A 25,467-nucleotide genomic window follows, 5' to 3' on the forward strand; every position below is an offset into this window, starting at 1 on the left:
CTGACAGCACACCCGGAATACAGCTAACAACGCAGAATTCAGTCGGTGTGTAAACATGATCATTTTTATTTCATTAATGACGGTTGCTGGACACACACAGCTGCCAGCTCAACATAAAAACAACGTTAACTCAAAATCCAGACTTTTAAGCCAGCGAGGCGTGATTGCAGATGCCACGCTGGTGCGTCCATTGCACCTGCCGCAGCATCGCGAACCACGCCGCGCCACACAGTGTTATCCAAAGGAGATCAACAAATAACACATTTATATGCATCCCAACATCCTGATGGAATATTACAACTGTACTGACAGACAGGTTTCAGTCTAACAGAAAACGAGAAGCTGACTGAGAGATGTAAAAGGGAAAGAAAGAAAACAAAATGTTGTAACTTTTCAAAAGCAATGTTGATTGAACTGATGAAACTTTGTTATATGTTATAATGCAAGTAAGCTAGTTGAGAGGATGGCAGCTTGCAGGAGTAGAAAGTGCTCAGTTATGGTATCAACCACTGGGCTTTATAAAGAAACGACCATCTCTTGTTATATAAGCAAAATTTTGGTTCAGTAAATGTATAAATAAATGTATGCCATTCAAGATTACTACAGTAAAGAAAAAAAGAAAAAAGAAAAAATGACTGCTGTAAATTTCCTGACTCACTCAACCATGATTTTTATCACATTTAAAGTTATTGCTGTAAGTAGGACAAACGTAGGCTACCTAGGAGTATATTACCAGTGCTGTCAATAATAATAATTCAATTCAATTCATGATATATAGCACCAGTTCAAAACAATTCACAAGAACAAATTTCCTCTAGGTGCTTTATATTGTAAAACCAACAATATTAGAAAGAAACCCTAACAATCACACAACCCCCTATGATGAGCAAGGGCCTGGTGACAGTGGGAAGTAGAAACTTCCTTTTAACAGGAAGAAACCAGGAAGCTATCTACCACAATAAGCTGAGGGTAAGGAGACAGAGAAGAGAGCAGAGGGTGGCGGGATAAAAGACAAACTATGGGAGAAAGAGCCAGATTACGATGATAACTAATGATTCAATACAGTGGTGATGTATAAACAAACAGAGTTTAATAAGAAATACTGAATGCATTATGGGAAGTCCCCCAGCTGCCTAAGCCTATTGCAGCATAACTGAGGGATGGTTCAGGGTCACGTGATCAAAGGGTTACGCCTAGAGAAGATGTCTGTCTTTTGAATCCAAACTGGGAGCTATAAGGCTCTGACTCCCATTCTACTTTAAAAGAACTCTAGAAGTCACAAGTGAGTCCAAGAGTGAAGTGATCTGTTAGGCTAATAAGGTAAATGCATTTATTCATTTAATAACATTCATTTTAAAAGGATGAATGTTATCTTATTAAAACACTGGGGGCTCTATCAGAGGACAACACCATTTCATGGTCTGAAAAATTCTGAGGACCCTGCTGTTATAATAGATGGGAAGAAGAAAAAAAAACAATAAAAAGACAACTCTGCAGTTCATTCCAGATGAATCCCAGGGATAAAAACCAAGCAACACCTGAATGCTACATGATGTCTGAACAACAGCTGTGTTCATGCACGTCCCGTAAAGGTGAAAATACTTGTATAATGAAAAAATAAAGGTGGAGATTTATTTTATTGTATTTCTGTTATCAGAACCATGGTTTTCCATCCAACCCCAATGATGCTTGCTGAGCCCAACAAGTACGTCATCAATAACTTGATAACAAGAAAAAAAGAGAGAGAGAAAGGCATCTCAATATTCTGGTGCAGAGGAGATGCAACATCCACAACCTTTCATCAGAAAAGGTCAGCACTAGCACACCCCCATATTTTAAACAAACCAATTTTTATTTGTGTGAATTTGTGACATAAATGGTTAGTTTTTAATTAAAGGGATTTTGCAAAACCAGTGGGTGTTTCTTTTTTTTAAATTTCAAACATTCTCATATTCTCTTTTCTGTACATATTTGTATTAGTTTTATATCAATAGTGCCTCATAGTGGGACAATCTCATGTAGAAAATTGCCACATCAGGTGACAATTTTAGATATCAGAATAATGTAACTATTATATTATTACTTTTTTTGAATAGAAAACACATAAATAGCTTTGGAAAGATGGAAAAGCAATGCCATGGGCAAATGCCATGTAAACACTGTACCACATTGGAAGCCAAACAATGAGAAGCTGAGCTGTCAGTCGGAGGATGAAATAATTTCTTTGAAAATGTTTATTTGTAAAGCCTAATAGCAGGTTCTCCAGGAAAGTGAGGTACTGAGGGGGGAAAAAATAACACATTTTCACTAAGTGAGACTTTGCCCACAGGGAAGCGAGCACAGAGACTGATGGAGACAATAAGCAAGGACCCTGATAATGGCAAAGTAAACATTTCCAAGCATCAACCAAGAGCCAGCAAGAAATTCAGCACAAGTGAGCAATCTTCACATGATGTAAATAGGAAACTAATGGCCAAATGATGAAAATGAGCATGACTAAGCTCAGTGTAGACTAAGTGTGACACATGCTGTGGAGTGTGGTTAATAAAAAAGGTCAGTATTTGCGATTCAAATTAAATGTGTTCCAGAGATAGAACCTCTTCTTACCTCCGCTCCTGCTTTACAGGCTAATGATTTCGATACTGTTAAAATGTCTCCGTGCATTAGTATAGCCGGATGGCATTGTTGTGCCCACTGCCATGGGTTCATTTAAATTTGTTATGAGTAGCCATCTTACTAGCATGCATTTGGTAGAGAAAATGAGAAAAGGAATGATTTCCTCATTAGACGATTTTCAAGAAAACAATAGCAATTCCCTGCTTAACTGTTTATCAGGTGAGAAACTGTATTTGGGTACCTTCAGTGGACACCCAAGCTGGTCTCCCTCCCTGTCTCTGTGAGATTATCCACACTGATTTCTCCCAGCCTGTCACGGCGAGTGAGAGGAGCCGTGTGGAGGAAATGAAGGGGGATCCAAACGCAGGCAGTATTGGAGAGGTGAAGGTGGTTTATTGAACACAAAATGAGGACAAACAGCAAATGGAGCTCGAACTAAACTATACAGGGAAACAGCTAAACTATAGCGCAGAAACCAGAACATGAACATGAAGCAGGGCGAGCAGAAGCAGACGATGGTTAACAGCAGGGTGAACACACGAGCGAGACACGGTGGTTACACAGACGGACCAGCAACTACAATGACGGAGGACACGACTTAAATACACACAGAGAAACACGGGAATTACACACAGGTGGTGGACACAGCTGGGAATAATCCGTAAGACGAGACAGAGGTAAAACTGAACACTCACATAAGACGCAGACCTTCACAATAAAACATCACACGCAGGCTCGACATAGAGAGACAGACAGGAAATGACATATGAAACTAAGCCCACATCTTAAACCCAGACAAACAGAAACATGGAACTCTCATAATAGACATCATATTCATCACCATAACACGACAAGAGAACAAGAACACAATCCCTGATGCAAACTTAAATCAAAACACAATAAACTCAAAATACTGGGTCCAACGGACCCAGAACCGTGACACAGCCAATCATCGAAAAGTCACCTATAAGTGACATCATTATCCAATTAAACTCTAAGATGTAAAATGTGAATTTCCAAGTATTTCAGTGAGTGCCCTGTAAATGGTTAAAGACATGTTGTTGAATTCTTTTTGCTTAGATATTTTCACTTAAATGCTTTACACTGGGAAATAGGGCAATTAAAGGAAGTGAGTGGGTACTGAAAGACCGAATGGAAAATGGGGGGGGGAAAAGTTGTTTAGGAAAATGTGTCCGCATTAATTTCAGTTTGGACTGGGGAAGGAAACCAGAGTACTCAGGAAGAACTCACTCAGGGAGCCTATTCAGGCAAGCTCCACTTAGCATGGCCCCAGAAAGTAGACGATTCCCTCTAAGGACCTTCTTGCTGTAAGGCAAGAGTGCTAATCACACTTTATTTATTTTTGGCCCAGTTGATCTAAAGTTGCTAATACTTCTTAGCTTAGCTTGTTTTGGTTCATGCAGTTTGTTTTGTAGACTATTACACTTAGAGCATTTACTTATCTCTTATAACTGTGCAATTGACACTGCTGTCTCTTCCAAAGAGGAGCTTAAATGAAAGTGAATGATATTTAATAGATTTAACATGCACTAGCTTAATCTACAACGGACACTAAAGGTCCCCTAAAGGTCAACACTATAAAGATAGCTTGCTATTTAGAAGAGCAAATCCTTTAATGATTAACTGTCCTTGTAATGTTTAGCTGAAATTGCCCATATAGAGTGGCTCTTGTGACCACAGTGATTTTGACACAGACATTATCAACATTTAAAAAGCCTTTTAATCAGCGGCCATTTTTCCAGGTGCATTGCTGATGGTGACAACGGATACAAGGTTAGGTGGCCAACCGACCTTTGTCAATATTAACTTGGGAATCAGGTTTATATTGACAAATCCTTGTAGGTGCAAGAGGTACTGTGCCCAGTATGTAATAAAGTAGGACAAATGCCATTATGGAAATGCCAGAAAACATTAAATATGTCCTATAGTTATAATAGGTCCAGGCAGCACGACTATTTGTTTAGGTTGTATGTAAAACACCCATAGGCCTGAAAGGTGAAACTAATGTTGATATGCCTTAGACTTCTGTTCTTTGTAATGACCAGTATGAAAAAGATTTTTCTGGCTGAATGTGTATACAGCACTATGCAGCAGTTTTGAGTGACTACTAATTTCTTCATATTTTGCTAGGAAAATAGGGGAAAGGAAAATTTATTGAAATGTGCAAAGACATCTAAAAAAAAGACAAAAACAGAATCTGTACAATTCAAACAAGCTTGAAAATCAGCATTGAAAATGGCCACTTGATTCTTCAATATTACCTAAATTGGCTCAGGCAAGCTTTCTTATCATTTCTTTAAGAAGTCTTCAGAAATAATTCTCTGAGCTTACTGAATGACTTCTTTGGATGCTGACTTTTGTTCTGTTCTCTGTCAAGATGATCACACACTACTCCAATAATGTTGAGGTCAAAGCTCTGGGGGAGACTATATTGTGTGTTTGTCTATCTAGGCATGCTTTTACTGCACTGGCCCCATGTGTCATATCATTGTTATACTAAAATTAAGCCTTTGCCTTTCAGAAGCTTTAAAAAAGGTATTGCATGGTGGATCAGTAGCTGATGGCACTTTCTGTGTTTGTAATTCCATCAGTTTTGACAAGATCCCCAACCACTGGGTGAAAAACAGTTCCAAACCATGACAGAACATCCACTGTCTGTTTCTGGTGAGCAGTATATGTATCAATTGAAGAGTCAGATGCATCTCTCAGATCTTAGTCTGGTCTTTGTTGTTTTTTTCTTTTTCTTAAGGTCGTGGCTTTTAGTGGCTCTCCCTCTGCTGTAGATAGTCATTTTTAGATCGCCCACCTCTTCTATTGTCCTCCACTTGTCTGTTTTTCTCAATTTTTTAGGGACACTGCACACCATGCTGAGATATCCTGAGTGGTCACTTAATGGGACCTTCTTCTAAAAATAGTATTTCATGTCTGTCAAACTCTTTATCTTTGTTATCTTTGTTATTTTTCATATATTCTACTAATGAAATGGGAGAAAATGATGTGTTTTTAACACAGGCTGCTAGTAAGAACTTATTCCTGAGAATGGTCAGGTTCAAGAACTGGGTGGAAAATGAGTGAAAAAGCATAGTTCAAAGAAATAACTTCACAATGCCACGTTTTTCTTTTATGACATCAGCAGATACTTTCCTGTGTTTTGGGTTATAGTCACTTGTTTCAACTCTTATTTAACATAATACTTTAATTTTGTAAAGTCTGATAGCTTTTTAAATAAAGTCTATTTAGAAAAAAAGCATGGTATGCTTTAGGATATGGTTATCTTGATTGACAAGTCACTACCCTTTGAGTGTACATTATCCTCAGATTTCTCAATCAGATTCTAATGTGACATTTACTACAAAAATCCAAGATGCCAACAGCAAAAATGCTCAAATCCAGCCTTCAAAACATGACTTCACAAAGCAGTGAGTTAAATCACAGAGGCTACATCCATCTTTTATGTACAGACAGTAGGGTTACCAGGGTGACGAGTTCCACCCCATCTAATATCAGATTGTTTCCTTTACAAGAAATGTCAGTAGAAAAGAAAGGCCAAAAATAGCAAATACACATCAATCACTTATTGTTGTTAAATGTCACAAACTTAAATAATAACATAACATTTAGCTACATGGAAATGTAATTTTTAAGGAGCCGTGCTGGCTATTTCACACTTTTCAGCTCTTCTTGGTATCATTCACTGTACATCTCTACATACCCACAGGACCGATAAAAGTACCCATATGCATTATTTATACCAACTCAGAAAATATACGGGAGTATAAGGTTTGTACTTTGTCTCACTCTCACAGTTGGAGGAATAGCACATTAAGTATTCATTATAGCCCTTGTGCGTCAGTGTGGTGGTTACCAACATGACCAAAAATAAATCTCACTAAACTGTATTCTCTATCAAACAAATTTACTTGGATGCTGGAAGGCTGCCAAGGAAGATATTGTCTTTTAGCCCCTCACTGCTTCTATGTCTATAAATGAAAACAAGCTGTGAAGTATTCCAATCTTTAATATTTAAAACTTTCGCTGTGATAAAGAATACATTCAATAATAGCACAGGCAACTGAGGGACACATAGAAAAAAATGCAGCATGGTAAACAAAAATAGCCTTTGTTTCCAGTTTCTTATAGTTTATTACCATCAGGAAATATAACATGTACTGTTCTACAAATAAGCATGCAATATATTGATTGTTGTAGCGGAAATGATGAAAAGAATGTATCTTTACACTCAGCAGACATGGAAATATGTCTTTGTTGGGTTATTCAGTTGTTAAAATTAACTTTGCTCAATGTTCAATACTTAGATATACTTAAATGGCATGGAATTTGTAATTTCATGGAATTTATAAAATGTGCACTTATACACACACACACACACATATATATATATACACACAGTAAAAATGGTATTTGGTATTTTAAAATTGGTGTCAACACTTATTTGATTTTGTTCAGAACTTATACAAGTAATACCAAGATAAGCATTTTGGATGGGCCAGTTAGGGCAGCAGCAGCTATTATTCACATGTTTTCAGTGTAATATAGTGTATACAGATGAGACAATAATCTACAATGCACAGTTAATACCCACAGTATGAACAGCACAACGATCACATTCTCATAATGCAGAAATACTGTAGGTATTTGGAATATATATGGAACTGCCTAATGGCCCAGTAGTCAGTTCAGTGGTTCCGTGCGGTTCGTGAAGCTTGGACAGTTTCCATAATCTGAGCACAAGATTTGATGTCCAAATCTCAGCAGTCTACTACAGAGACCCAAATGTCAGTAATATTTAGTTTGACAATTTTTCTCTTCACCTTAGGTGAATGCATTCAATTTCCTCTGTTACTGGCAAGGAGGAAGTTCTCACATCCATCTCCTCGACAGTCTTACTAGGGGTATAAGTTGACTTCCAGCGCAACAGTACAATCTTCTTCAGGTACTTAACTGTGTTGTTCTTGACACTAACAAAACAGAAGGTATTTATCATGCTATTGCTCATGGCAATACACTCAATAATGTAAAAAGCCACCAGTGAGTTCTTCTGGCGGGAGATAAGTGTCGGGTGGAAGTCTCTCAGAATGGTGAATCCAAAATACGGTGCCCAGCACAGGATGTATGCGGTCAAGATTCCGATCAGGACCATCACTGTCTTACGGCGACAGCGCAGCCTCTTCCGTATTTGCTCTGTCTGAAAACCTGGGACATTTTTGAACCACAGCTCGCGGGAAATTCGGGCATAACACATTGCCATGGCAATCACAGGGCCAACAAATTCCACAGCAAAGACAAACAGGAAATATGACTGGTAGTACACTTGCTGGTCCACAGGCCATATTTGGGCACAAAAGACTTTGTGAGTGTTTGAGGTGGCGCCTCCATGAGGGTACATGGTCTCAGAGGCAAAATAGGCAGAGGGAATTGATATCAGAATGGGAACAATCCAGACTCCTGTTATCAGACAGTAGGCAGTTTGGTACTTCATACGAGGCCTCAGAGGATGGACTATGGCCATATACCTGGAAGAAAAACAAGACAACTGTTATGCAATATTAAACAGCATATTTAGCAATCTGAGTGTTATGGAAGTGTCATAGTTACAAAGAATTATATCTAAAATTGTATGAAAATATAAAATTATATTGGCAGAAGTCATTTTAGTATGGAAACACAGATAAAAGAAATATGTATATCCATATGTAAAGGAAGACAGAGGCAGTAAAATGTTTATTGCTACAAATAATTACTTTTTAAAAATAATTTATATTATAATTATTCCTCTAGGCACAGCTAAAAGTTTAATATTTACACATTTAAATAAAAAATGCTTATATATTGATGTATGACAGCCCTGGTTTTACATCAAACAGATGATGAAGACCCAAAAATTATGCTACCCCTTGTCCCCGATGTGAACGAGAGCATTATCAGTATGGTGACCACTATTACATCACAGAAATGTTGCATCATACATTAAAGGTGATTTCAGGGAAACTTTGTATTGATTAACGGCGATCCTTCCCTCATAGTGGAAAAGTAGATAAAAACCATGATGGCAATATGGCCCCACGGCTTTAACAGAGCCACCAGCTTCCCTTAGGCCAACCACCAATTAAAGTATGTAATCATATTGCAATAGTTTTAAGGATGGGTAAATTTTGTGTGTGTCTGTTTGTGTTATTTCCAAGGGCCTTTTTAACCTGAAAATGGAAAAAAAAAAAAACCTTTTCACTGCAGCTGTTCTGATACGACAAAATAAGAGACATTTAGTATGGTTCTGTTGTGTTCTGACCTACTGAGGGACCACAAATGGAACGGTCCCTATACGGCACTTTCCTGTTTGACCACTTCATACAACATGCCTCATTCACCCATTCAGGACACCTAAATGCTTTCTATCTAACAGCCACACACATTCATACTCTGACGAACACATCGGAAAGCAACTTGGGGTTCAGTATGTTGCTCAGTGATACTTTGGCAAACAGACTTAAGCTGCCAGTTATCAAACCAACAACCTTCTGATTAGTAGGTGCCCTGCTCTACGTCATGAGCTACAGTCACCACAATGCAACCCTGAAATAAAAGCAGCTAAATGAAATTCATTCGTCATTATTTTTTATTTCTTACACCTGTGCTTTCCCACACGTCAAATTCATTATCTGCTATAAAAAAAGGCTTTTAAACAGCTTCTGTTTAATTGAGCACTCACAATGATTGCACCTGTGGCCTAATAGCGTATTCTTAAAAGCCCCTCAAGCATATAAGTCTGAAGGGGACAGAAATGGCTACACTTTGCATCCTCCAGAGAGGTTTTTTTGTCCTTTCCTATTTACTCACCAAATATAATATTGCTGATATGCTCACTTGCCATGTTTCATGTTATTCTTTTTTACATTTGAAGACGGTCTTTACCTAACATTTACCAAATACCTTATATTTAACTTAAAGATGGCCCTTTTGGGACCGTGGAGAGTTACAAATATCTCTGAAGTTAATATACATCATTTTTCAGATGTTATAGGGATGAGAATTATCAATTATTTAGAAACAAGTTTATCATCATACCAGTAAGATGAATATTGAGTTTCTTTAAGCACGGCTCCTGTTTTTTACTTAAAAATTTTCCAGCTGCTATGTAACATATCTCGTGCCTTCATTGCCAAATATTTTATTATGTTCACCAGTTAGTCACTTACGGCATCTGTTGATGATGCAAGGAAGATATATTGCTATCTGAAAATACTATTGATATCTACTTTAAGATAAAGTACTGCTAGTGAGAGACTGATCTACTTGACTACTAGTCAAAAATGTTCATGTTTTGAAATGCATTTTTTAGTAGGATGACCTTTCTGCTGAGCCAATGTTGAATGTTTGATATGTAAGTATTTCCTGCTCATTTCATTTGTATGCTGTAGTATAGCATGCATATGATGTGCCAGAAAACTGAATAGATAATATCAGTAGGACAGATGGAGATGGACATGAAAAAGATTCATCATAGCAGAATATCTACCTGCTGCATGCTAAACAGAATATTAAGTGGATCTGTTTATACTGAGCTTCTTCAGATAATGAGCAGTCAAAAATGAATTAACCAATGTTACTAATGTGCTCTTTAAAGCACTAGTGATAGAGTGAACAAATATTTTTTCCTTATTGACAATGAAATCAGAAATCAGAAATCAGAATGGGTTTATTGCCAGATGTTGAGGTTTACAACATTAGGAAATTGCTGCGGTGCTTCAGTGCAGACAATAAGAATTAAAGTGCTATGTAGAAAGAAAGATATGTGCATGAGATATACATGAGATATATACATGAGAATAAGAATTATGAGTGCTACGTAGAAAGATATATACATGAGTGCAGGTGGTGATCAGTGCCAAACATGAAATGATGCAGTTACACAGCGTAGGGTCATATGTTAGTGGCGGGGACAATCATGTGGTTATTGTTCATGTGTCCAACAGCAGAGGGGAAGAAACTGTTCTTGTGGCGAGAGGTTCTGGTGCGAATGGACCGGAGCCTCCTGCCTGAGGGGAGCAGGTCAAACAGACTGTGTCCAGGGTGAGAAGGGTCAGCTGAGATCCGGGCTGCACGCCGCAGTGTCCTGGAGGTGTACAGGTCCTGCAGAGATGGGAGTCTGCAGCCAATCACCTTCTCAGCAGAGCGCACAACACGCTGCAGTCTCTGTTTGTCCCTGATAGTGGCTCCAGCGTACCACACGGTGATGGAGGAGGTGAGGATGGACTCGATGATTGCAGTGTAGAATTGCATCATCGTCCGTGTTGGCAGGTTGAATTTCTTCAGCTGCCTCAGGAAGTACATCCTCTGCTGGGCTTTCTTGATGACGGAGGTGATGGTGGGCTCCCACTTCAGGTCCTGGGTGATGGTGGTACCCAGGAAGCGGAATGAGTCCACAGAGGTGATGGGGGTGTCAGTCAGGATGATGGGGGGGAGTGGGGCTGTGTGCTTCCTGAAGTCCACAATAATCTCCACTGTCTTCTGGGCATTCAGCACCAGGTTGTTGTGGCTGCACCAAGACACCAGACGTTCAACCTCTCTCCTGTAGGCAGACTCATCCCCGTCAGAGATGAGCCCAATGACGGTGGTGTCATCTGCGAACTTGATTAGCTTGACAGACTGGTGGGTGGAGGTGCAGCAGTTGGTGTACAGGGAGAAGAGCAGAGGAGAAAGAACACAGCCCTGAGGGGAGCCGGTGCTGATGGTCCGGGAGTCCGAGACATTCTTTCCCAGCCTCACGTGCTGCTTCCTGTCCGTCAGGAAGTCAGTGATCCACCGGCAGATGGGATCAGGCACATTCATCTGGGAAAGCTTGTCTCGGAGATGGTCTGGAAGGATGGTGTTGAAGGCAGAGCTGAAGTCCACAAACAGGATCCTGGCGTAGGTTCCTGGGGAGTCCAGATGCTGCAGGATGAAGTGTAGGGCCATGTTGATGGCGTCGTCTACAGACCTGTTGGCTCTGTATGCAAACTGCAGGGGGTCCAGGAGGGGGGCCGTGAGGGTCTTGAGATGGGAGAGAACTAGGCGCTCAAATGACTTCATGACCACAGATGTCAGAGCCACGGGTCTGTAGTCATTTAGTCCAGTGATCCTAGGTTTCTTGGGGACAGGGATTATGGTAGAGGACTTGAAGCAGGCAGGCACATGACATGCCTGCAGTGAGGAGTTGAAGATGCCAGAAAACACTGGGGCCAGCTCGTTTGCACAGTGTCTGAGGGTGGCAGGAGACACACCGTCTGGTGTACTAACACTTGAAAATAAATCTGAGCCATGGTTAACTTTTGCACAAAGGTACAAGACTATACTATATAGAGCAGTGTTTCCCAACCTCTGCACATAGGTGTGCCGTGGAAGATTATCTGGTTACACCTGCTGCATCCGGCCTGAGTAACGGGCAGAACAATTACATTCTCTTCCACTAGAGGGCAGTACAACTACCTGCTCTAATTAAATGGTTTGCAAACTGCCAGTAAAACAGAAGAAGAGGAAGAAGAAATTAAATAATAGCCATGCTTTGAGTGAGACAAGCAGCAATAGCAATGGATAAATATTTGAAAAGAAGAAGTAGTCAATCTGACCTGTGTCCTGGAGAGAATTCCGACCTAGATGACCCTAGCATGAGTAGTGGTCAGAAGAGAGCAAAAAAGGCATACTGGGCACATACTGAGTCAATTCCGCTATGCCTGGTGCGCAGGGAAAAATTATCAATATGCTTTTTGTGACATTTATTTTGGTGGTCTGACAATCTGATAATGTTAACCAAATTGTCAGTTTGGTCAAGAACCAAATAGCATGCAACAACGTGCCTGATACCGTCAAAGCACAACCCACATGACACACATACTCACTGAACGCCTTCTTCAGATCTAAAAAACACATATAGACTGGCTAAGCAAACTTCTGTGTTCCTTCAAAAATGGGTGGTCTACTGTTTAATGGCTAGGGAGGGAACAACATTGTTCCTCTTAAATCCAGCAGTTGGACTTTGCTCTCCTGTAGGAGGTCAAAGTGTTTCTCAGGAAGTCTGAAGCACGTGATTCCCCTGAAGTGGAAACCCACCATCTACCTGATGTTGCAGAGGCAACCAGGGTACCCCCGCAATGTCCAGATCCTAAAGGAAAATGGGTTTTGACTTGTCTGATGGTTTGACAGAATCATTTTGAAGCCAACCAAAGGCCTGACCAAACCATGACCTCTCCAAACACCTCCCACAGTTCTTCAGCAAATGCCAGATGTGTGTTCCTTTTGCCTTAAGGGCTAAACAAGCGAACCAAACTTAATAGGATCATTACTTCAACTTGACAGTTCCTTCCATAATGTCACAGTTCTGGGTCAGTTTCGACCCAGTATTTTGAGTTTTGATTGTTAGTTTATTTTTGGATGATTGTTGTGGTTTTGGGCGCTATGAGTATTATCATTATAATGATGATTATTATTAGAATTCTATGTTTCTGTTTATTCATGTTAAGGATTTGTTCTCGGTTGTATCTCACGTTTAGTTTAGTTCAGGTTCCATGTGTCATTCTCTGTCTGTCTGTCTCTCAGTGTCAGGTCTGCGTCTTGGTGTAGTGTTCTCGTTTCCTGTTTTATTGTGAAGGTCTGCGTCTCATGTGAGTGTGTCCAGTTTTACCTCTGTCTTGTCTTGTTGATTATTCCCAGCTGTGTCCACCACCTGTGTGTAATTCCCCTGTGTTTTTCTGTGTGTATTTAAGTCGTGTCCTCTGTCATTGTAGGTGCTGGTCCGTCTGTGTATTCACCATGTTTCATCCATGTGTTCCCTGCTGTCTACCATTGTCTGCCTCTGCTCGCCCTCCTTCTTGTTCGTGTTCTGGTTTCTGCGCTGTAGTTCAGTTGTTTTCCAGTATAGTTTAGTTTGTCTTCATTTGCCATTTTTCCTTTGCCATTTATTCAATAAACCACCTTCACACCTTCACGACTGCCTGCGCTTGGATCCTCCTTCATTTCTTCCACACGGCTCTTCTCACTCACCGTGACACATAATTTGGTTTGAGAATTGCCACTAGGAAGCAACAGCCACAATTCCTTGCAGTGGAGGAGCAGAACATGATTCATTGAGACAGTGTCCCTAGCCTACATCAGAATGCTGCCCAAGTTCTGCCAGAGGTGAAGATTTCCCACCTCTGCAACAGATGAGATAAAGATCTCCCACCTATGAGCTCCAAGATGGCCAAGGTCTCTGAACTGCCATTTGATTTGTGAGCACAAACAAAAGCTGGGATCTGTTCCCCTGTCCAAAGGCAGAAGAAAGCAACTCTGAGGAATACTGCACTGAGCAGGGTGGGATATAAGTATACTGGCTTGGCTCATTGCCCTCCCCACTCTGGACAGCTCCAGAGTTCAGCTTCTCTGCAGGAGACTAGCTCCAGAACCCAAGCTGCTCATTGAGGCAAGCATGGCAATATATCGGTGGTAACACCTCAATCACTAGCTCAGGTTACTTCCCCACCACAGCAATAACATTCCATATCCCAAGAACCTGTTTCAACAACTGGGGATGAGACCAAGCCTCTGCCTTTGACTACCTGATTCACATGGCCAGATTTGGTAGTCTTAGAATCTCATATCTGCCTTTTGCAAATTATGTCTTTCTGTTGGCTTCATCAAATGATGGCCTGCAGCTTACATTGAGGTGGTTGAGAAGTGAAACTAAACTAGCTAATACCTCCAAATCTGAGGACATGGTTTTCTGGCAGAAAAAGGCTGCATGCCCACTCCATGTTGGGAATGAGTTGCTGCCCAAAGTGAAGTTCAAGTATCGTGAGGCCTTGTTCAAGAATGAAGAAAGGAGAGAGCAGGGGAATGAGACATGTATTGGTGCAGCATCTGAAGTAATGTAGATGCTGTACCTGTCTGTGATAATGAAGAGAACATGAAAGCAAAGCTGTATATTAACTGTCCATCCACATTTCCACCATCACCCATAGTCACTTGCTGTGGTTAGTGAATGGAAGAAAAAGATCACAGTTGCAAAACTAAAAAAATGCTTCCTGTGAAGGGTGGCTGACTCTACCTTAGATATAGGGTGAGAAGCTTGGTCATTTGCAAGGAGCTCAAAGTAAACCTGCTACTCTTCCAAATAGGGACCAACTGGTGTGATTCAGGCAACTTACTGATCCTTGTTTTTGTATTTATGCTTTTTCCCTGTTGGATTATGCTTGCAGACTTCTTTAAACAGCCCAATAAAGACTCTCATTTTTTGTTATTAAGCATATCTGTATTTTTCTTTTGGGTTGATACCTCTGCATTCAAACACTCATCATAACCTCTTGGCTCTATCACTCAGAGAAACATACTATGTTGTTTTCAAGTGAAGTAAAGACCTCAAGTTCAAAAGACAAAGACAAAGAATTGCACAGAGTTTTCATATATCCCATTACAGCTGAATAAAGCAGTGTACAGTTTTCAAAGTTTTTCAAGTTATATAATCTCTATACACTTTATACACAAAAATGAAATATTTTTTTCAAATAAAAAGAACTGAATCTAATTGCACACCCATGCAGACTCACTCACAGACATACAGACAAATGAAAAGATTGAGAAACTCACCTGTCAACTGCAATGGCAAGCAATGCGTTTGTCGACACGTAGAGTGACACAGTACGGAGATAGTTCACAGAGGCACAGAGCACCAATCCATGATCCCAGGAAAGCTGCTTAACCACGTAGTAGTCCACCAAGAATGGGCAACAAACGACTGCCACAATGAAGTCGGAGATGGCCAAATTAGCAATGAGCAGGTTGGTTAGATTTCTGAGTTTTTTGTATCTTGTCAGTGTGGCAATGAATATGAAGTTTCCCAATCCACAAACAAGCATGATGCAGACAAGGACCACACCGATAACAATGGTGGCAACAAAGAAGGCTTGACCCTGTGTGGTATCGGGGATCTCATCTGGAGGGATGCCATAGTCCATGTCATAGTTGTCCATGTAATGATCCAGCTTGCCTTCTCTGACATTTTCCTGCATCTCTCTAGAAGGTCCTACCACGAGGCTGATATTTGACTCCCCCATATCTTAGCAGAAAATCCTTCTTTCTTTGGGTTTGTTTGGTTTTTAAATTGAGAACAACTTGATCCAATAAATTAGGTATTAAATGTTCATACTTTGTGGTACATAATGCATTCCAGAGCTAAGATGTTTGCGTGAAGATAAAGTATTTCAGCATGCTGCGTCTTCTTTGGAAACAAAAGGACATCTTCACCTGGAAAAGACATTTCCCAACTCAGCATTACTCATGCAGGGTCACATTCATGGCAACAAGATATGATCACAACAAATTACATGATCGCAATGTTTCAGCTTAATCGTGTTGGCAAGTGTGACATGTCTTTGATTTTTTCCTGATGAATATGTGTGTGGGTAAAGACATCTAGTCGGTGATTTTATGTAATTTATTAGGACCTTGTCACTTTACTGCAAACCAACATAACAGACAAGGCTGATCCTGATGACAGTGCCCTTTATTTCTTGCAAAATTTATCACTTTAATGCCCCTGCACATGAGGTAAGAAACACTAAATATGGCAACCCATCGCAGGAAAAAGGGCACATTTTAACAGGATAAAAACGGATTTGTAGTGATAAGCTAGTGCAATGCAATTAACCCGACTGACCCAAAACAGCGCACAATATAATGTGAGAGAAAGCAGGGAGAATGATACAAAAAAGTAGAATGAAAATTTTTTTCTAATAAGAACCATGGAAATCAATTCATAGGAGCGTTACTTATTGCTGTCATTGGAAAAAAAAAGAGACCCCCCGAAAAAAGCAGAAATATATAGATGAAATTCAGCGTGAAATTGAAATAATATTTCAGGCACTTACCAGCAAACATTGATAAATGTTCCGTGTTTTTAAAGTTTAGGATAAAAGAATAAATAAACAAAGTTTAATTACCCGCTCTTAGTGAGGTGTGAGCGCAAGCTGAAAGTGGTTGTTAACGGACAATCCAGCCGGTGGAGACGCAAGGTCTCAGCTTTGCTGCTCACTGATTAAACTGTGCGTGCTGATGTGACGACTGCTTCTCTGTCCTTCGGCACTTCTTCACAAGGAAAAGTTGCGTCTGGTTCTCCTCAGCTCCAAGTGATAAATCTGACGAGGAGGCGCAGTGAGGAAACCACACTCGTCTTTCGGGTGGAGTGAAAAAAGGGGGTGGGTGTCAGTGTATGTATGTGTGAATTATACCTGAAAGTTTACCAGTTTAATAGACGTCCAAAAATGCGCAGCTTGGCATAGATAGGATGTTTAGCTAAGCTAACATTTAATATAAGACTAAATGGTTAAAAAAGAAAATAGATACGGTGAGGCTTTAGGCATCACACCATACAGAACAGAGAGTCCCTTCACCTTTTGTGTGTTGTGTTGTTCATCGCGCCACACTGTGGTTTATACAGATGATTAACTCCCGACTGAATCTCACTCAATCTCACTCAAAATGCGTGATTTTCCTCCCGTGGGAGGAAGGGTTAGCTCATGCATATTTAGTAAGTTGGAAAAATAATTGTAGTGAACTTGTCTGCAAACAGTTGCTACATACACATCCAGTATGACTTTCCTTTTCTGGTGCTGCTGCTCTAGGGTGGATACCAGTTAATTAGTTAATTTGGTGCAAGATTGGTTTTATGCAACAGTTTATTCTTCTTCCTTTTCTTTTTCTTTTCTGGCTGGCAGGGTTTTAGGCACGCAAGTCAGTGACACCACACAGAACAGAGCCATTATATTAGATAAAGAGAGTAGCTATGTGGTTTTCTGCTCAGAGTTTGGCTTTGACCCTATGCTGACCTTTTGAAAGCAAAGCCCACCACCTTTGACACTTCTAACCCACAGCAAATTTATATATTTATTTATTTGGTTATGAACATGTTCTTTCCCAAGTCTCGGGTGTGGTGACATCATGTCTACTTATCTTCAAATCACATCACCAATTTATGACATTGTTGCAAGCTGCATTTTAATTTGCATGTATTGTAATATAGAGGAAGAACAGAGAAAAGAAGGGATTCCAGAAAATAAAACAATAATGCTTTGCTTTGCAGAAAGGATTTAAATTCAGCTAACCTAAAGTTTAGCTAAAGACTAGCCTACAGCCTTTTTTTTTGTCAGTTTTTCAACAACATATTGCAAATTTATGCTGTGCACCACTCGCTGGGTCTTACTTGCAACAGTGTAAATTTAAAGCTTGATTTAAAATAGCTGCTTCACTTCTAACCTTATAGTAGTATATCACAATATATTGGTTAATACTAAGTTGCTCCATAAAATGTAATAAGCTGCCATTGTCTGTCTTTCTCAGAATGCTTATGCAATACCTAGTATTCTTCCAGTGTAGAGCTATGCTGTGTTCTCATTTCCATAGTTCTTTCATCCACACAGCTGGTCCAGTATAAATTTTTCTTTTCTGCATTTCAGTAAAAGTAAATTGTTCAAGATTAAATAGCTCATAGTCTATAATGATTAGTTCAGATTTACTTGTGATGGCAGCACAATGCACAAATCATACACAAGCACAAATAAACTCTATGATGCTTCCCATTATGGTGAAGGCTCTGTAGGTATTCAGTGCAGGACCAAAAAACTTCCATACAGAATGGAAGAAAAATTAATGTTGCTTATCTCTTAACTCCAAGAATTAGACAACTCTAGTGTTCTGGCAGTTAGCATTGCTCATTAAATGTTCACAAATCCCACCATTATTCTGATGCATGGTATTGTCTTTGTGATATAGCAGAACCTAGAAAAATTCACTGAAAGCACTTTTGAAATATTCTGATTGGTCTATTCATTAACAAGTATGCAAATGAGTCAGGGTATCTGTAATAGCAGCACGTTTTGGTTTTGTGTTATTGCTTTGCTGCTTGTGTTAAAGACCGTGTTTCACTTGTAGTGTTGTCAAATTTTTTGAGGGGTCGAGAGAAGCTATAAATATGATTCGAACCTTATATAAACAGTCTGATTAGACTGTATGACGTTTCTGATTAATTCTATGTATGATCTGCTTTGTAGAATGTCAATACCTGAAAACGTTCACTGAACACACTATTCCGCTATTTGACTGATGCAACTCTGCCTTCTTCTGTGCAGTTGTACACACACACACACGCACGCACACACACCTACAAACACAATTCATGTTTTGCATTCAATCACATGTTTACTATTGACAATAACAACTTGGTACAGTTTGGGAAACCAGACACAAACACAAACACACAAACAGACAAACAATACTTTGAGCACTGTTTGTCTGTGATCAGCCATCCTGAACTCAGATGAATACACGCAGACAGCAGCACTGTTGACTTTTAAGGCTCAAGGCTGCTGTTGCTTACAATACCTCTGACAATCATATTTCCGTAGCCTCAAAATGCCTTTTGGTATCCTCTCCCACTGAGCGTAGCCAGTTGGCAACTACAAGTGCATTTTAAACCTAAGAATGGATAACAAAGACACAAGTGAAACAGCAGACACCTACTCCTGTTATAGACTTTTCTTTTTTTGAACAACACTACATCTACACTCCTGTTCACCTGAGATGAAAGAACTGTCTTTGCATGTTCCTATTAGTTTTTATTACCCTCTAAATATTAGCCACTTGCTCTGCCTTGCTGTGTAACCCAGGAGGCTTGACCAGCAGGATAAACACCAAGCTTTCATTTCCAGCTAAGGGCAGCTCTATAATCTCACCCAGGCCCCAGATTTATTGCTTCTCGTAACCAGAGAAAATAGATAGAAAAGAGAACAAGGAGAACCTGCTTTTCTCTCCTCAGCCATGAATAATATGCACAAGACCTTTAATCTGTGGTTTCTGCATGTAGGTGGACGGATTGGAAATAATCTTTATTGGTTACAGTGTTTTCAGGGAATAAACAGCAAATGAATCAGAATCCATATAAATATATTTCAGGAGTTTTGAATTGGAACAGAAGCTGTTTGTTAAAAATGTTGGTTCTGTCAAGGACAACGGAACACATTTACAAGTCCCTTCGTTAGCCTGGCATAGGTAGTTTTCTGTTTCCTTCTCAGTCATTCATTATCTCTATGTGTGAAGTTGTGTGTAAACAAGTTATTAGATGTCCAGTTGTCTTTCTTTGCTTATGCAGGAAACAGATTGTATTGATCTGCTAGTAGGAGTCCCTCTTACAATGCTGATTGTAGGAAAGAAACAAACTTTCTAAATGAGGTCTAAATGAGCTTTGTTTAACAGGCAACATGTTAGGGTGCCCTTTAACCCTTTAAGACCTACCATAGAACCAAGTCCGCCAGAGCTTATATTATATTTTTACATGGTGTAGTGCCATTTTTGGGAGCATTTCAAGTTGCTATACATCAATACAACAATTATAGCCCAGATTTTAATAATATGTATTCATTAAGTGCATAGTAATTACATAAATTGCAAAAAAGTGCAATAAACTACAAAAAAATTGAAAATCGTTTTTGCTTTTTTAACATATATTTCTAGTTAGAGAATTTTAAGAGGCTTATCCCTCAAAACTGTAAATACAAAAAAGTTGCACAAAATAGTTTCCTACCACAGGAAATTTATTTTGAGTGTCTTCATAGTTTTATTTTTGAAATACACCAATTTTTATATACTGCAGGAAAAACGAAAATAAATATTATAGTGCAAATTTACAAAAAAGCAGCATATGCATCAAAATAAACTATTTCCAGCAGTGCAATTTGAGTTTTAAGCATCCCAGAAAAGACACAGAAAGTCATAAAGTCAAACATAACTTTTAAAAACACCAGTATAGGCCCTGAGGCCCTGATGGTAAAAAAAAACTACATTTCCGCGAAAATGACGTCACTTCCGGTTTCAGGCAGGTAATGGCGGACATGCAAAAGGCCACGCTGACGTCTATTCCAATGTAGGAAGTGTTATGAACAGCTGATCGGATTGGCAAAGCGTGTTTCTGGAATATTATGTTTTTGTTGCTGCAAGTGCTTTTTATGCAGTTTTTGCAAAGCTATATGTGGAAGGAATGTGACCTAGGACAAGCTGATGGCATAAGATGTAAGTACAACTCCTCCGGTTTCATATGCAAAAAAAATGACTGCGCTAGCTGACGTGGTTGCAGAGCTACCGGGATTTAAAAATAGTTACGCAAAACAGAGCATGCCCGCTCCGACCGGCTCTAAAGGGTTAATGTCAGTGAACATTTGTTGTAGTGCTACAGTTCAGTATGTGGAAAAGACAATTTCACAATCTAATCTCAGTGACTTTTGTTTGAAAGAGAAAAAATATATATATATATATATATATATATTTATATGTTGACATATGCAATGGTCTTTTCTACATTATGTATGAAGACCCTGATGAAGACCCTGGAGCAGCTGGTCCTGGCTCAGCTTCGGCACCTGGTGAGCTCATCATTGGACCCACTTCAGTTTGCCTACCAGCCTGGCATTGGTGCGGATGATGCCGTCATTCACCTCGTGCGTCATTCCCTCGCTCACCTGGAGACCACTGGGAGCACTATGAGAATCGTGTTCTTTGATTTCACCAGTGCCTTCAACACTATTCTTCCCACAGTCCTGAAGGACAAGCTGGAGAACTCTGGAGTGGACCATCACCTCACTACCTGGATTTTGGACTACCTCACTGACCGACCACAGTATGTGAGAACTCAGGGCTGTGTGTCGGACAGGGTCGTCTGCAGTACGGGGGCCCCACAGGGAACGGTTCTGGCTCCATTCCTTTTCACCATCTACACTGCAGACTTCTCCCACAACTCCACCCAGTGCTTCCTGCAGAAGTTCTCTGATGACTCTGCAATAGTCGGCCTATTCACTGATGGGGACGACAAGGAGTACAGAGAACTGACACAAGACTTTGTGGACTGGTGCCAGCTGAACTACCTCCAGATTAACACCAGTAAAACCAAGGAGCTGGTGGTAGACTTTTGCAGGCACAAACATCCTCCACTGCAACCACTGAACATCCAAGGTATGGACACTGAGGCTGTGGACAGCTACAGGTACCTTGGTGTTCATCTGAACAACAAACTGGACTGGTCTCATAATTCAGACGCCCTCTACAGGAAAGGGCAGAGCAGGCTGTACCTGCTGCGGAGACTCAGATCTTTTGGAGTGGAGGGCCCACTCCTGAAGACCTTCTATGACTCTGTTGTGGCCTCAGCCATCTTTTATGGTGTGGTCTGCTGGGGTGGCAGCATCTCTGCTGGGAACAGGAAGAGACTGAACAGGCTGATCCGCAGGGCCAGCTCTGTTCTAGGATGCCCTCTGGACCCAGTGGAGGTGATGAGTGACAGGAGAATGGTGGCTAAGTTGTCATCCCTGTTGGACAACATCTCCCACCCCATGCAGCAGACTCTGACAGCACTGAGCAGCTTCTTTAGTGGCAGGCTGCGGCACCCACGGTGTAGGACGGAGAGATTTCGCAGGTCTTTCCTCCCTACTGCTGTCAGACTCTACAACAAAAACTTCAACTGATCAAACACACACAAACCCACACATGTGCAATAAAACTAAGTGCAATATTCTTTTCTGACAAAGTTGTATTTTTACTCAGTTGTATATAGAATTTGTATTCTATTTTTATCCTATTGTATATTTTATTCTATTTTATTCTACTGTATATAGTATTTTATTTTATTCTATTCTGTACAGTTGTGTACTGTATTTATTCTTATTATATTCTAATTTTTGCTATATAACTTTTGCACTGTCCACTTCCTGCTGTGACAAAACAAATTTCCCAAGTGTGGGACTAATAAAGGTTATCTTATCTATGTTATCTATCTTATCTTATCTTATCTTATGTAGTGATGTAATGTAAAAAAAATAAATAAAAAGGAAATTGCTTTAAAAAAAAACATTTCTTTGAAACGCTGCCTACAGATAAAGATGGAATACTAAAACAGATCATACATAAAACCAACATACTGTAGTCATGTTTATCATGTCAATTTGTAATCAGTGAAATAAAACCCCTGGAGTCAAAGGGAGTGGAAAATATTGAAATAAGTCACCCTATTGTCAATCATTTGATGCAAACAATAAATCTCTAAGAACACTGCAAGTATTTCTTGCAGCACAAATTGCACAAATTTAACTTCCAAGAGAAATGTGCCCGGCAAAGCTTCTGCTTTCCGAAAGAAAGCCAGAGGAAAACTAATGTGTTCGAGTGAACATAAAAGCAAACACTATGCCTTCAAGAAACATTTATTCTGGACATCTGAATCCTTTTATTGCTTGCTTATAATAGCAGTAGACATGGTTGACTAAAGACTGCTTCCCAGGAGAACTCACAGCAAGTGTGAAATATGGTGGCTGAAGTTTTCAGACTTTAGTCTTTGGTTGAGGTTACTCTCAGCCTAAACCTCTCAGCTACATGGAAGCTTCCAGAGTGCTTGGCATATGCTTGTTGTAAGCATATGTTTGTTAAGGTTATTACAAGAGACTGGACAATTTTCTGCATTGTGTTTGAGAATAAAATAACGCTGTCTTTATAGCTAGAGTTGTACCTTTCAGCAGGATGGTGATCCTAAGCACATGGCTGAAATTTACATACTGATGCCAGCATGCTAGAATGGTGTACTATGAAGTAAAGGTGAAATGAAACAACAACAAAGGTGAAGCCAAAAAATAACCACTGGTGATAATAGGTAACACAACAGTGATTATCAACTGTCTTTCTGCCAAGACTTTCTGCTTGAGGCAAAAATGATGAATTTTCTGCTTCATTTGACTTGTTTTTTGGTCAAAATGGATCAATTGAGTGCCACCTGCTACTGCCAGAGACAATATGAGACACAGGTGTTAGAGACACATAAAGAATATAAAAAATATAACAAAAGGCAACCATTGTTGCTGCAAATATGGAATGGGAGAACTGCATCACAAAATCATCAGTCTTGTGAATTCATACGTTAATATATTGATTTATCCGCTCAGTAAGCTCTTAGCTCTGCCATTCATTTCTAAAAAGAGCAGATATGACACAAAAACGAATTCAATTAAATTATTAATTTTCCAGATTATTTGGGGACAAAACTGAATTACCTCGTAATCTACATCTCCAGAACAAATATTTTGCACAGTCTTTACGAGGTTTTGATAATGCTTTAAAAACTCAAATATGCTTGAGCAGCCTTTACCCCTGGGACTATTACTGGATGTCGTGTATGGGAAATTAAACGTTTCCTCAACATTTTGGTGAAAAAGAATTTATAATAATAATTTATGTAATTAATATTAATTATTATAAGAGATTGAGTGATTGATTGGTTGATCATTTATTTGGATCATATGTATACAAGTATACTATATATATATATATATATATATATATATATATATATATATATATATATATATATATATATATATATATATATATATATATATATATATATATATATATATATATATATATATATATGTACATATATACATATATATAAAATAGACTGGGGCACACTACTGGGGGCCCACTACTGACCCTTAGGGGACTCCACAAGCAATTTCCATGTACCCAAATCTAAATTCTCTGTGTGACATATATTGTCACACATACTGTGTGACAATATGTGTGAATAGAAGAGTGAAGATACAGGAAAGAGTAATAAAGAGACTTTAATTTGTATTACTAAAACCTTGGAAGAATTTTCCTGGAGAGACTCTATATATCAGGTATCATAGTTTTCAGCGTTCTCTGTTAAGCCAGGCTTTCTGTGTGTATCTCTGTGTGTGTATTCAGATGAAGGGGGGGATTCATGCCTCATATGACTCATCTTGTGCACAATGTGATGCTTTTGAGCGCCGCCTACTCCACTAGAGACATTATCACATCACAATGGTAAAATGGCGATAAAAGTCTATAAAGACCATTTGCAACACTGTTGCAAATAAGACAGGAAATAATACTGTCGAAAAATTATTAATTTGGGGATTTAGCGCACAGAGAGGCAAAATAAACATTTTAATTTGAGTTATTTTATTGCTGAGTGTATTCTCAGTGCTGCTGTTTATTTCTGCCACAATGGATGCACATTAGAGCTCTGAAAGTTTAAACTGCACGCATTTAAACATTAAATGTTACCGTCTCATAGCCTAACAGAGACATGGAAATCACTTTAGTTTGTCAGCAAATCATAGTGAAATTATACTGAACGAATAAGAATTCTTGGGGTGTGTTTGCAATTGCGGCACTTTAATTAAAACAAACTTAGCAGCAGATTAGAATCAAATATAAAAACAACCAACATTTTCCACATTACCAAATTAACACATGCACGTTTCAGTGACAATGAAATGCACAGTTTGCACTGCTGTAATTTTACAATTGTGGTTCACTGGCGAAGTACAACTTACAACTTACAAGTTGGACATAAAAAGCTCTGCTAAATATCACAATAAGTGCATGAGAAAGAATCTAATTTTAAAGCGGACAGGGGCTTTCATTTCATTAATAGCAAATTGTCATGTTTCTGCTTCAGAGCCATCTTTTCAGCAAAACACAGAGATTCTACTTTGCTTTTCACTTGACTGAGCTCTGCAATTTGATTTGAAGTTAAAACAAATAACACAATGTGCAAGTACAACATTAAAAGAAAAGTTGTATGTGGTTAGGTCAGGACTTATTTCAGTTATGTCATGGTTCTTGTATTTATTGCTTCTATTGGAAATTAATAAAAACCCATTATTAACAACCTTTTGCGAGGAACCTAGGAGTGATTTTTGACTCTAATCTAACGTTTGACAAACAGATTAATGCTGTAATCAAGACCAG

General features: G+C 39.3%; 1 protein-coding gene across 1 annotated transcript; it reads right to left on the reverse strand.

The window, feature by feature from the left end:
- Positions 1–7,465: 7,465 nt before the first annotated feature.
- Positions 7,466–15,719, reverse strand: prokr1b (prokineticin receptor 1b). The gene is made up of 2 exons (XM_085369192.1): positions 15,253–15,719; positions 7,466–8,171 (listed from the first exon to the last, which is right to left on the reverse strand). Exons 1-2 carry the CDS (start codon positions 15,717–15,719, stop codon positions 7,466–7,468), a joined length of 1,173 nt encoding a protein of 390 aa, XP_085225318.1.
- Positions 15,720–25,467: the final 9,748 nt, after the last annotated feature.

The sequence above is a fragment of the Diplotaxodon limnothrissa genome, linkage group LG13 (assembly GCF_057381915.1).
Source record: "Diplotaxodon limnothrissa isolate DT_005_m linkage group LG13, D_limnothrissa_male_GT1.1, whole genome shotgun sequence".
Lineage (NCBI taxonomy): Eukaryota > Metazoa > Chordata > Actinopteri > Cichliformes > Cichlidae > Diplotaxodon > Diplotaxodon limnothrissa.